The sequence below is a fragment of the Papio anubis genome, chromosome 13 (assembly GCF_008728515.1).
Source record: "Papio anubis isolate 15944 chromosome 13, Panubis1.0, whole genome shotgun sequence".
Lineage (NCBI taxonomy): Eukaryota > Metazoa > Chordata > Mammalia > Primates > Cercopithecidae > Papio > Papio anubis.
Window position 1 is genome coordinate 5,253,571 of NC_044988.1, and position 13,363 is coordinate 5,266,933.

General features: G+C 41.4%; 2 protein-coding genes across 5 annotated transcripts in view; one reads left to right on the forward strand and one right to left on the reverse strand.

Annotated features, from left to right (window-relative positions):
• The window catches only part of CENPP (centromere protein P), a 270,783-nt gene that overhangs the window by 86,967 nt on the left and 170,453 nt on the right, over nt 1–13,363 (reverse strand). The gene's annotated exons all lie outside the window — the stretch shown is intronic.
• The window catches only part of ECM2 (extracellular matrix protein 2), a 43,897-nt gene that overhangs the window by 19,531 nt on the left and 11,003 nt on the right, over nt 1–13,363 (forward strand). For 2 of the 4 annotated variants that reach the window (XM_021927698.2, XM_021927697.2), the window contains 5 exons: nt 87–275; nt 2,756–3,328; nt 5,836–5,951; nt 7,970–8,105; nt 12,269–12,426. In XM_021927698.2, the coding sequence (XP_021783390.2) occupies nt 87–275; nt 2,756–3,328; nt 5,836–5,951; nt 7,970–8,105; nt 12,269–12,426 (1,172 nt within the window). The remainder of the gene's footprint in view (nt 1–86; nt 276–2,755; nt 3,329–5,835; nt 5,952–7,969; nt 8,106–12,268; nt 12,427–13,363) is intronic. The other 2 variants (XM_021927699.2, XM_021927700.2) reach the window with 1 other exon arrangement.

Genomic DNA, 13,363 nt, shown 5'->3' on the forward strand with positions numbered 1-13,363 from the left:
GTCTGACTTCACGTTGTGTTTACTTCCATTCACAGTTGCTGGTAACCACATAAGAAATTTAAATTTGTGCTTTTGTTTTCTTCTAGGAAAGAAGGGACACTGTTTGGTAAAGGGCATAACCATGTACAACAAAGCTGTGTGGTCCCCTGAGCCCTGCACTACCTGCCTCTGCTCAGATGGAAGAGTGCTTTGTGATGAAACCATGTGCCATCCCCAGAGGTGCCCCCAAACAGTTATACCTGAAGGGGAATGCTGCCCTGTCTGCTCTGCTACTGGTATAGAGATTTAGCTAAGCAAAATATCAGTGTGTGATTGATCTTTAACTTCCATTTGTTTTTGTTACTAATTTTAGATTAAAATTATGATACGTTAGTCATCTGAGTACTTAAAATACTGGCAGAATGTTGATTAACATAGAAAATATCTGGGAAAATGCATGGTAGGGGATATAAATAATAGACTGTGGCTTTATAGTTCTAGCTCTATCAGATTCAGTAAACTTGGATGAGATTACATTCCACTATTTGACTCTCAGCTTTAGAGGTACGGTAACAGAATTTCTACAACTAACAGACCCTGAATTCTTACTGAGTTAAGGGCTCTGCTTTGGTCTATGTGTGCATTATCCCACTTAATCCACCCCAACATGGCTTTATCACCGTGAAGCCAGGGTAAACAAAGGAAGAGTGATTTGCATCTAAAGAGAATAAAGCCCCAGCCCTCTGGCTATACCCAGCCACTCAAAGGCAGCACAGGAACCCACATCGCTGCTTGGATAATCCCAGGAAAATGCAGAAGTGTAGCCTGAAGCATGATTTTCTCATGTGGCCCTTCTGTGTGCAGGAGATCACAGCATGGGTTTTGTTGGCTGCTCATGGACCCCTTCTCCAATGAGGCTCATACCTTACTGAATGAAGGACCATTCCCGGGAGGCCCAGTCTCCTCTGAGAAAAGCCTAACCAACAACTTATGAAAATAAGCAAATAAATACTTGTTAAATACTTGGCTGGGAAGGGATAGGGACATCTTCTCTTGTCTATAACCGAGGTAGATTGCTCCCATGCACACAGATGATCACAGGGTAGGTGTCTACAAAAGTCTCCTGCCAGGAAAAACTTTTGACGTTTTAGAAATTGTGTTTTGCTTTATACTACCAAATATTTCACTAACGTTTAAAGAGAGTTAGGAAAAAAGTGTTCAATGAAACGGATTCCTTGGAGTGAAATAAATACAAGGTTTACAAAGTAAGAGTCACAAATTCTCAGACATTTTTTCAAAAGACTTGGAGTATTCTTGAAATGTAGTTATTTTGGAAAAATAAACTTGGATATACAGGAAGGATTTTAAATGTTTCAATATGATAGCTTTAGTTTCCTTTTACTAACTTTTTCCTATTCTCCTTCTGCATGTTTTGCTAGAGATGTGAAAAAACTCACAGACTTTATAATACATACTGAATTGATATCTCAAGTAATTTCTCCAAATAATTATATTTCCTGAGTTCTTTTCGGGAGTAGTTTATATATAGTATTAAATAAGAGTAGGCAGATGATTAAGTAAATTTATAAATCTTGATGAAAGAAAATGTATGCACCCTGGCTGGGTACGGTAGTTCACACCTGTAATCCCAGCACTTGGGGAGGCTGAGGCGGGAGGATCACAATGGGTCACGTGTTCGAGACCAGCCTAGTCAACACGGTGAAACCTCATCTCTACTAAAAATACAAAAATTAGCCTGGCATAGTGGCGGGGTGCCTGTAATCCCAGCTACTTGGGAGGCTGAGGCAGGAGAATCGCTTGAACCCGGGAGGCAGAGGGTGAAGTGAGCCGAGATCATGCCACTGCATTCCAGCCTGGGCAACAGAGCAAGACTCTGTCTCAGGGAAAAAAAAAAATATTTATGCACTGTGAAATCAGTTCTTCCTAGAACTGTTTACTCAGAGAGTGAATTTGAATCTAGTCTTTGTCTTGTCTTCCCCACTTTCTGCCAAAGATTTAACAGCTGAATATAAATGTAGATTCACTGTCTACTATCATTTATTCTACTCCCACCATCATGGAAGGATAAACAGCACTCCTGTGCATATGTCTAAGTTAAAGCAACATCACTTAAGTCCAGAATGTCATTTGTAGGTCTCAGGTAGTAAAGACGATTTAAGTATAGAATCTGGGAGAGAGAAGGAGGACAACTTTCTATAACTCCGAATTTCAGAGGATGACACTAGGATGCCAGGGACAAAAATAGTGACAAATCTATAACAAAAGTTGGTTTCACTGCTATAAGCAAGTAAAATATACACCTGTTTCACTTTTTCAATGTCTGGTAAACAGTCTACAAATTCTCACATTAGCAATAGCCCTAGTGAACAGAACAGTATCTATTATAAAGGTATCACATCTGATTATAACACAATCTCACAACAGGATTGCTTACCATTTTGCCTCATGTGGCAATATTATTCCCTCCTTAGTCACCAGGTAGCATGATATGTTAGCAAAAATAAGCATTAAGTTATTTAATATAAAAATTAGTATTAAGGTCCACAGGTGAAAAAAATGTAAGAGATCTTACAAAATAGAAATAAAGTGACTATTAAAACTTTTTAAGCAAAAATTTCAAGGTGCATTTCATCTTTAAATTGCACTCAAATACTTGGAGGGAATAATATTTACTAATCTCATTTTTGTTATGATTTTTTTCTTTTATTAATATCATCAACTTATCTCTGCTACCTCATCCTTGCGTGGTCATTAGTCTCCTATTCTCTACTCAGTGGTATAGCATTAAATGATAGAAATGAATTTTCTGGTGATTCTTCAGAACAAAGAGAACCTACCAATTTACTTCATAAGCAACTGCCACCTCCTCAGGTGGGAATGGACCAAATAGTAAGAAAAGAAGCACTTCAATCTGAGGAGGATGAAGCAATGAAAGAAGATACAGAGCAAAAGACAGAGACCCCTGAATCTAGAAATCAGAGGCAACTTTACAGTGAGGGGGACAGCAGAGGAGGAGACAGAAAGCAGAGGCCTGGAGAGGAGAGGAGGCTGGCACACCAGCAGCAACGCCAAGGGAGGGAGGAGGAGGAGGAGGATGAGGAGGAGGAGGAGGAGGAGGATGAGGAGGAGGAGGAAGACGAGGAGGACCCGGTAAGAGGAGATACGTTCCGAATGCCCTCTCGATCCCCACTTCCTGCTCCTCCCAGAGGCACACTGCGCCTGCCAAGTGGGTGCTCTCTGTCCTACAGGACCATCAGCTGCATCAACGCCATGCTCACCCAGATACCACCACTAACAGCACCACAGATAACAAGTCTGGAGCTCACTGGTAAGAGATGTTGACTTCTGCTTTATTTTGTGCTTTAGAAGTAAATGACTCTTAGCAGCCGGGCATGGTGGCTCATGCCTGTAATCTCAGCACTTTGAGAGGCTGAGGTGGCCAGATTACCTGAGGTCAGGGATTTGAGACCAGCCTGGACAATATGGCGAAACCCCATCTCTACCAAAAATACAAAAATTAGCCGGGTGTGGTAGGGCATGCATGTAATCCCAGCTCCTCAGAAGGCTGAGGCAGGAGAATCGTTTGAATCCAGGAGGTGGAGGTTGCAGTGAGCTGAGATTGAGCCACTGTACTCTAGCCTGGGCAACTGAGCAAGACTCCATCTCAAAAAAAAAAAAAAAAAAAAAAGTAAATGACTCTTAGGCAAGTGCAGTTGTATACACCTGTAGTCCCAGCTACTCAGGAGGTTGAGGTGGGGGAATGGCTTTAGCCCAGTAGTTTGAGACCAGTCTAGGCAACAGAGTGAGACCTTGTCTCTTAAAAAAAAAAAAAAAAAAAATGAACGATTCTCATTGCTCTATGAAGATTATATTTTAATTTCATCCTAAAAATTGATCCTGAATAGACTAATTTCATAATCTTCAAATATATAAACTTTGCAGAAGAGATAGCTATTTACTGCAGAATAGCAGTCAGGTATAAAGCAAACTCCTCTAAATCAAATGATGATTTCCTACTGATGTTTCTTAAAAATCAGCTTTCATGAGGTATACTTTGTATGTAGTAAAACTTATTTTTAGTACATAAGTTCTGAGTTTTGACAAATGCACATAGTCATGTAGCCACCACCAAAAGTAAGATATAGGACATTCTATCACTCCCCAGAATTCCTTGTTTCCCCCTCCAGCAGTCACTGGCCACCAAAGAACACTGATCTGTTTTCTGTCTCTACAGTTTTGCCTTTTCCAGAGTGTTACATAAATGGAATCATACAATACATAGCCCTTTCAGTCTGGTTTCTAATGTTTTTGAGAGCCACGCATTTTGTTTTGTGTATCAGTAGTTCATTCCTCTCTTCTGCCAAGTAGTGTTCCATCATGTGGATGGGCCATGGTTTCCTACCAGGTATACGTCATCTGAGTTGTTTCCAGTTTGGGGTGATAATGTATAACGTTGCTATAAACATCCATGTACAAATGTTTGTGTGGACCTAAGTCTTCATTTCTCTAGGGCAATGACCAGGAGTGGGACTGCTGATATGGTAAATACATGTTTAAGTTTATAAGAAACTGCCCGACAGTTCTCTAAGGTGGCTGCTCCTTTCCCACCTGCATGCTGGGGAGCTCCTGCCTCTGCAGCCTGCCAGCACTTGGTACTGTCAGTTGCTTTTTCCCCTCGTTTTTGACATTCTAGTGGGAATGTGGTCATCTAGACCTTTTGCCCATGTTTCCATCGGACCACCAGGGAGGGCTCTGAGTAGAAGAACAGCAGGACCAGGTGTGACAGGCTGGCTGGTGGGGACACTTTGGGTTCTGGGAACAGCAGGAGCCTTCGTCTGGGTAATGAGGCCCCTACGCCAGGGGTGGCTCTGGAGATGCTGGGGTGAGGGGAGCTGAAAAGGTCAACACATTTGTGCAGGGATGGCCATTTGTGACAGCACACTGCCAGTGTCAAACATAATAGAAGCTTCCGTGGCCTTTCTGACAAAGGATTTCATCCTACTTTTATATGATCACCTAAGGAATTCCTCTCATGCTCAGCAACGCCCCTTCCTCCTGTGGCCTGTGCACCAGGTATGCTCTGCCCTAAGAAAACCCAATCTGTGAAAGTCTGAAGTCTTGGAAAAGATAAATGACCCACACTGAGCTACACTGTTACGGTTTTATAAGAAGGTCACCACGTGACTTTTATGGTATGTACTATTGGTACGCTCACTTTCTGGGTTTAAAAATCGACTACTGAACTTAACTAAATGTTAAAACAAAAACCCATAAAATTAGGGCATATAGGAACCTTTGCAGATTGAAGCCATAGAGGCATAACATTAGATGTCAGAGAGTCTTGGAGATGATCTCCCCCAGCTTCATATGCAGAGATGGAGACAGGCTCAGAGGAGGTGAGTGATTTGCATGAGCATTCATGGACAAAAACAGAGGCATGCTTCTAGTCCAAGAAAATGGCTATGGGAGAATATGAAGACTAAAAATCAGTTTCTGTATAACCTTCCACACCTTTGTTGTAAATGTACAATGTTACCAGTACTCTCCAGCAGACCACATTCTGGCTGTGTTAAGCACCTTCATCTAAACCATGATATACTTACAGCCTGATGAATCCTTAGAGAGAAAATGTCAACTATGTTAAACTATCTATTTCCAGCCTGTTACTTTTCTGAACATACTTTGGTTATATAATATATATTCTGTCCTTGTTCTGAGTATTGCTTTCTCCTCCAGACAAAGCTCTCTCTTGAAATCTATGCACACACGCCCATACATGTGTGTACATGTATGTATATGCACACATGCCTAAAACATAACCGCTGTATGTCCTAGGCAATTCCATCGCCTCCATCCCAGATGAAGCATTTAATGGATTACCAAATTTGGAAAGGCTTGATCTGAGCAAAAATAATATCACTTCTCCAGGCATAGGTCCAAAAGCATTCAAGGTAAATACATGCTCTGATTTGTCTATTTGGACGAATGGCTTCACTATGACTTGCACTGGTTGGAGATGGGGAAGGGAGGAAAAGGAAAATGCTTCTAATTGGTAGTTTTCTTCTAAGAAAGTTTCCTCTCTGATGTTCCTGAACTGCATTCAAGTTTTCTCTTGAATATAGTTTATTATTTTACATACTTTTAGCTTTGCCATAAGGGCACCAACAATAGCATTAGTGACAAAACTAATGATTTTAATTTATGGAGTAGTTTCTCCCCAAGTAACTGAAAACATGCTAAAATCTGGTCTCTTAGCATATGAAGTATTTTCTGGAAATAAATTGAGCCTATCTGGAAACTCTATTAACATTTTTCAGGCCAGCAAGACACGGCTTCCTTTTTTTGTTTGTTTTGCTTCGTGCAATGAACAAAACCTGATGGAGGATACTTTGGCAGAAGGGGGTTCTGGAAAAACAGATAGGCTCAGATAAAAACTAGGGATAGCTTGGAAAAGAAGAGGGAAAGAGAGAGAACAGGAAACAGCATAGAATAAACCTTTGAAAGATACAGATTGAACTAATTTTTTATATATATATATATAAACGGGCCGGGCGCAGTGGCTCATACCTGTAATCCCAGCACTTTGGGAGGCTGAGATGGGTGGATCATGAGGTCAGGAGTTTGAGACCAGCCTGGCCAACATGGTGAAACCCCGTCTCTACTAAAAATACAAAATTTAGCCGAGTGTGGTGGCATGCGCCTGTAGTCCCAGCTACTCGGGAGTCTGAGGCAGGAGAATTGCTTGAATTCGAGAGGCAGAGGTTGCAGTGAGCCGAGATTGCGCCATTGCACTCCAGCCTGGGCGACAGAGGCAGACTCTGTCTCAAAAAACAAAAAGGAGGAAAGAAGACAGAATTCAAGGAATTTAAGAGTTAAGAGAGAAGGGGTTTATGTTTGTTAAAAAAACAAAACAAAACAAAAAACTCATAAATGTGTGTGTTTGAAAAGCCATAAGTAAAGCACATTATATTCTACTAGGTGAAACTGTTACTCCCTTGGGCAGTCTTCTGGGTCTTCCACCCACTCTTCAGACAAATCACTGGCCTCTTATATTCTCAGTTCCTGTTTCTTATCTGGAGTCTGGGCTGGCAGATAAGAGGGTTCCACATTCACATCCTAGATCTACTTCGTGCTATCCATCCTTCTCCTAGAAAATGGCTAGCATTGGGGGGTCCTTTCCCTATATTTGACCAAGAGAAAAACATTGTAGGAGATTACCTCCTTTTCTTGCTTTGGAATTCTCTGTCCCATTCCGAAACTGTTGAAATTTGAATATGATCACTGGAGAGGTGAATCATTCCATGGGACTTTACTAAAATCTACCTAACCACAGTTCCCCACTTTTGGTGGTAGAGGGTAGGTTTGACCAATGAACACACAACTACAAATGTGAAAAGATACTTTTCCGGACAGTCAACTGGATGCCATATAGGAATAGCCTGTAACATCTGTAGTCCTTAGTTTTGAAAAATTTCCACAGTAATTAGTGTCATTTTATGACCTTTCTGGAGTAGATAAAAAACTGAGGTTTACAAGTATGTTAAAAGGATTGATTGCTATCTTAATTGTTAGCATCCATGACAGCTTCAGATTACTGCATGATTTCATGAAATTTCTGTGTATTGCTGAAAAAGTGGAAACCTAAGATCTAGCAAGAACGACCAATCCAGTAGTTATGGCAGCTTTCTCTCACTTTCTAAAAAGCTGCAATATAAACATGGTAAGTAAGCTACAAAATAATCAAATGTAGTCTGTTGAAAATCCCTGAGAATCAATGCTACTACCAGCATCAATATCAACCTGGCAGGGGGAATATGGGGTTTGCTGTGTGGCCTGGATATTACTGTCTAAGCCTAAGGAAAGATAGTTTGTGAGACTTTCAGTCAGTGCTTCAAAACGACCCTTATGTGAAATGTGACTGCACAGCTGTGACTAGATAAAAAAGTAACTTTGAGATTTGCTTTTTAAGCTTCTGAAGAAGTTAACGCGTTTGAATATGGATGGAAATAATTTGATACAGATTCCTTCAGAATTGCCATCTGCATTAGAAGAACTTAAAATCAATGAGAACAATCTTCAGGCTATTGATAAAGAAAGTTTATCAGGTATTTAATATTTGTTTTTCAATGATATGCTTCCTTATAATCTTTCTTATATAGTGGTATAGAAATTTTATTTACAGTATTGCCAAATGAATAAATAGTAAATATTTTTAGGTCACTTAACCATTTGAGTTGTTAAAACTTCTTTTAACTATTAACTGGTAAAACGTAAAATGAATTTTAAATTACCTGTTATCTTTGTACCTTACCCATGAATAACATTGTTTCTCAATGATTCCAGGTTCTTACTATTCACAAGACAATAAATTTACTACAAATCCAAAATATCTGAAGAATTATACTACATATTCCCCACAACGCCATGCGTTTTGCATTCTGGATCGACAATTTTGTCGGTTCTTCGAAGTGACTAACTACTGCCATGGCTTGTTGACTGGATCTCCTTTATCACTCTGATGGTCAATACACCCCACCCACAACTCTTGCTGCCTCCATACAACTTGCTATTTTCATTTATCATGGGTTGGAACCTAAAGACAAAACTAAGCACATGGGAATTATGCATGAAATATGAATAAACGGGCACTGCATATGAGGCTGAGATGCTGTCCTACAAAGAAAGCACATGCTCTTCATGGTGTTAACTTTGGCTTTGGCAATTTTGTCCTGAGAGGGCTTGGGCTGGAACTTCTGTACTCGTATGGCACTGAAGTCCTGCTAACTCCACACCCCACGGCATGTGGATGCACGGCTCCCACTGTGGCCTAGCTTTCCGACAGCCTTTAGTGAGGGTGCCCTACATTCTGTGCACTTGACATTGCTGGCACTGGCTCCTCTTCTGCTTGTTTCTGGACTGTGCTAGATAGCTGAAGATATCATATGTGACTCTGTATAAAAGAGGCTTTATCACATTTTACTTTTCATGAATTCTAGCTAATGCCTTTGATTGTACTGTGTACTTTTTTGAGACAAGGACTGCCTACCTTTTCTTTTTATCTTCCTAATAGTCTAGCATAGCTCTTGAGGTCAGTGCTCAACACTGTCTGTTTACTTGCTTTGAAACATATTATGTTTTTATTCATTAAGTTATTTATTAAACAAAGCCTTTAAAGGAATGAAACAATCCAATTGTTTCCTGTAGGTCCCAAAAAACTTCACAGGAACAAAACACTTCTGGTATTGAGAAAAGAACAATAATAATGAGAATTGCCAAATCTGAGGATTAGTTATGGAAATACTCAATTTCCAGATGGATTTCAGGACACACAGAAAAACATTAATAAACACAAATTTTGATGGAGAGTGCCAAATGGGAAAGACATTAGAAAATTCAATTTCTAACTGCTGAAGACCAAAGGGTGTCAGCAATCTAGAACAACCGTACTAACAGGCTGTATATGAACTACAAGTCAGTCACATTTTTAGTTGGGTTATCAGAATGAGGTGTTATAAAACATGCACTCCTGATTGTGAAGGTGCTTTCACACACCCCTGGAACTGCCTTAAAGAGTACTCTTCTCCCTCACTCACAAATGCTTCTAGATTCCCAGAGTGTTGACAGGAAGTCAGGGTGAGTGGGCTGTCTGCCTGCCTTTCTTAGCCCGCCTTTCTCCACAGTCTGAGCACCGAGGAGCCTCGGCTCCATGCCGGCAATGCTTTCTGTCCTCCGGCCCAGATACCCCTGCTGCACTCCCTGGGTGGGCTGAGTTCTAAGAGCTACTGCTGTGCCGGTCCCTTGGGTGCTGGGCTCCCCTTGGCTGGGAGTCCTGATGCTGCGGATGGTCAGGCTGGCTGCCAGGAATGCTATGAGGCCACCCTGCTTCTGTGTGGAAGCAGGTGGCCCACTGCTCTTCTGTCATCTCTCTTGGGGTGGCTCCTCACTCATGACCTTTCAGATTATAGCTCCAGAGAGGGGGAAGGAGGGCACGCCAGGGAGAGAAAACAGCACAAAGGTGCAAATAAATGAGACAATTTGCGATACTGTGGGACCTGCAAGCAGGCACAGTGAAGGTGAAGGGCAGGCAATGAGCAACACCAGGGGCTGCACACACCTTGCTGAAGGGCAGGGAATTTACCTGCAGGAGGAGCAGAGTCCACCTGAGATGTGCACATGTGTTATGGAGAAAGGGAAGGACTTAAAATTGAGAGAGGTGTGAAAGGTGGAGGGAGGGACAGCAGAGGAAAACCAGGCATGCTTTAAAAGCATTTTTGTTGTCACTAATGACTGAAACAACCAAACTAGGAGCCCTGGAGGTTGCTCTAGTGGATGACCATGTGATGCTGCCTGCCAGGAACATCGAGGCACCTGCCATGTCCACAACCTGTCATGGTACCACCCACCAAGGAAGACTTCCTGTTTCCTGTCCATGAATCCTTTCAACATCTACCTCAAGTCTCACCTACAAGAAACACTCTCTAGCACCATCCTATTTCCTGTTACCTCCTATTTCCTATATATACCAGAGAATAACTGCAAAAGAAAACACAGTGTCCTGAATTTGTACTGTTTCTCTCTTTTTCTCTCAGTCATGTAATGGCCATTAGTTCATTTCTGTTACCTGTTTTTCAAAGAAAAACTTCCACTGCATTTCAAAACTTCACCTATTTACTAGAGAAAGACGTCAGATTCTCAGTACCTTTAGTTTTGGAAATGAAAGTGAATATGAGGAAATATAACCACTTATCACAATTTACTGGCTGGCCTGGCTACTTCCTGTTGCTCAGCACTTCCATTAATCCTAAGGACCACCACCAGGTTAACCTCTTGCTACCTTGAGAATGAGAGCCAGACGTTGTTGTCCAGGGTGCAAAGGCCCTCCCAGAATTAGCTGGGTGTGGTGGTGGGTGCCTGCAATCAGCTACTTGGGAGACTGAGGCAGAAGAATCGCTTGAACCTGGGAGGTGGAGGTTGCAGTGAGCCAAGACCATGCTATTGCACTCCAGCTTGGGCGACAGAGCGACACTCTGTCTCTAAATAAATTAAAATAAAATAAACTAAAAAAGGGCCCTCCCAGTATACTTCTCTCTGAACACCAACCTTCACTCCACTGTGCACAGCCACACCAGGGCTAGTCTCCTCTCCCCCTGAACAAACCCACATGGTCTTTCAGCTACATGTGCTCAGCTGGCTATTACAGCCTGGAAGTTCCTCCTACTTCTATCTAAATCTTTCTGTCTGTAGGAGACTGGCACTTTCATACCACTCACATCTACACTGCTTTTTCTTCCTATAATCTTCCAGCATTTATTATTTCTATTCTTGATGCAACTGTCTTTGCTGTTGCCTAAGAACAGAACTGAGTCCCATGTGGCATTCGATGCAATGCCCATGAAGGGGGTTGAATACAAAACATCCCCTAATCTGGGAATTTTGGCCACACCCTGAACCTCTGATTCAGATGCCTCTGGGTATTGTCATTGCTGAGCTGTCCATTTTGCAGCATGGAGCTTCCATTTGACCTGGATCATACCACTCCTGAGACTAGTAGAAACAAAGTAGAAAAAAAACTTGTTTGTATAAAGGCCTTTCTTGCTAGTTCAATCTGAATGCGTGGAGAATTTTTGATCATCATTCTTTCAAAGCTTCCATTTGGCTGCACTCTGTGCCAACAAGTGAGTAACTATGATGGGAATTCACTGCTCTGGTTTACTTCTGACTCCCTTGTTCAGAGACTGAGGGTGAGCCAGGGAAAGTGTTCTTTTTTGTGTCCTGGAAAAAAAAATCACTCATTGCATTAAACTTCCACCTACCCCATTGCCTATTATGCTGCCATTTCATATATCTGTGTCTTTGCAATGTTTCCAATGACTGTCCATAACTTTCTATTCCTTTCCTATCTGAATTCCAAATCCCTGTTCAGCCACCACAACTTCTATGGAAACTCCTCTGCCTCTCTTTCCTATCTTGCTCCCTCTCTTCTCTCTTGCTTCTGTTCCTTACACATATTGTTAGCACCTAGCATTTCAATGATTTTTTTTTCGGGTCTGCCTCACTACTGGACCATGCATTTAGTGCTGGTTGAATTGAGCATCTGGGATGTACAAAGTACTTAAGAAAAGACTTTATAGGAGGAAACAAAGGTTTTAAAAAAAACTGTATTTGCCCTGCAAATAAACTGGCCATTTCACATAACATTTCAAAAGCCTACAAAAATCTGCCTGGTTTTTCAATTATCCTAATATTCTAATACTTTTATTTTTTATAGACTTATATCAACTGGTCACCTTAGAACTGGAAGGAAATAATCTCAGTGAAGTCAATGTCAATCCTTTAGCTTTCAAACCTTTGAAGAGCCTAGCCTATTTGCGTCTGGGAAAAAATAAATTTAGAATTATACCACAGGGTCTTCCTGCTTCTATTGAGGTAACAATATATTTCTTTTAATGTTTTAAATGTATTATATTTTAAATGTGGTATACAACAAAATATATTTTAAGACTATTGTGATGTAAATTAACCTCTAGTTTCATGCTGTATGCAGAATTTCCTATAATTTAAGCATTGTTTTTTCTTCAAGCAATACAAAATTCTGAATCGAAATTATAATTACTAGTAGAGATACCTGATAAAGTGAAAAATGGTACTTCTGACAGCTCTTGGGGGAAATGGGAGAAAGGAATTGAGAATTTAAATGAAACCACAACTTCTATGAGGTACTCTGCCTCTCGAGACAGTGTATACTGTCCCAATCCAGAAATGTGACGCTTATCACAGAAGCTCAAACAGGTACTAACCGCAACAGAGTGTCCACTGACAAATTCCAGGCAAAATCACAGACACTCTGACCTAACAGTAACTGCATGGATACAAGTGTTGTACAAAGAAGGCCTCTGACTGTTCCAGCAACTCTGTAGCTTACAAGTTTTGACCCAATTCCTACCAAAACTGTCCTGTGACTAACTCCAGGCCCCAAACTCCAGTCTTGCTTTATTATCCTCTAGAGATGCCCCAGAGGTCCCCAGATGTGTGGTCTCCTTGCTGCAGGATATGCTCCAGAGGGTCTTTGGCTGATGAATGTCAACACCCCTCATTTCCTGCATTAAAAACACTGAGGTGGACCGTGCAGTGGCTCACACCAGTAATACCAGCACTCTGGGAGGCAGGAAGATGGCTTGAGGCCAGGAGTTTGAGAGTAGTCTGGGCAACATACTGAGGTCCTGTCTCTAAAAAGTATATTTTTTAAAAAACTAGCCAGGCATGGTGGTGCACACCTATAGTCGTAGCTGCTCAGGAGGCTGAGGTGGAGGATCACTTGAGCCCAGGAGTTTGGGGCTGCAGTAAGCTAGGATCGTACCACTGC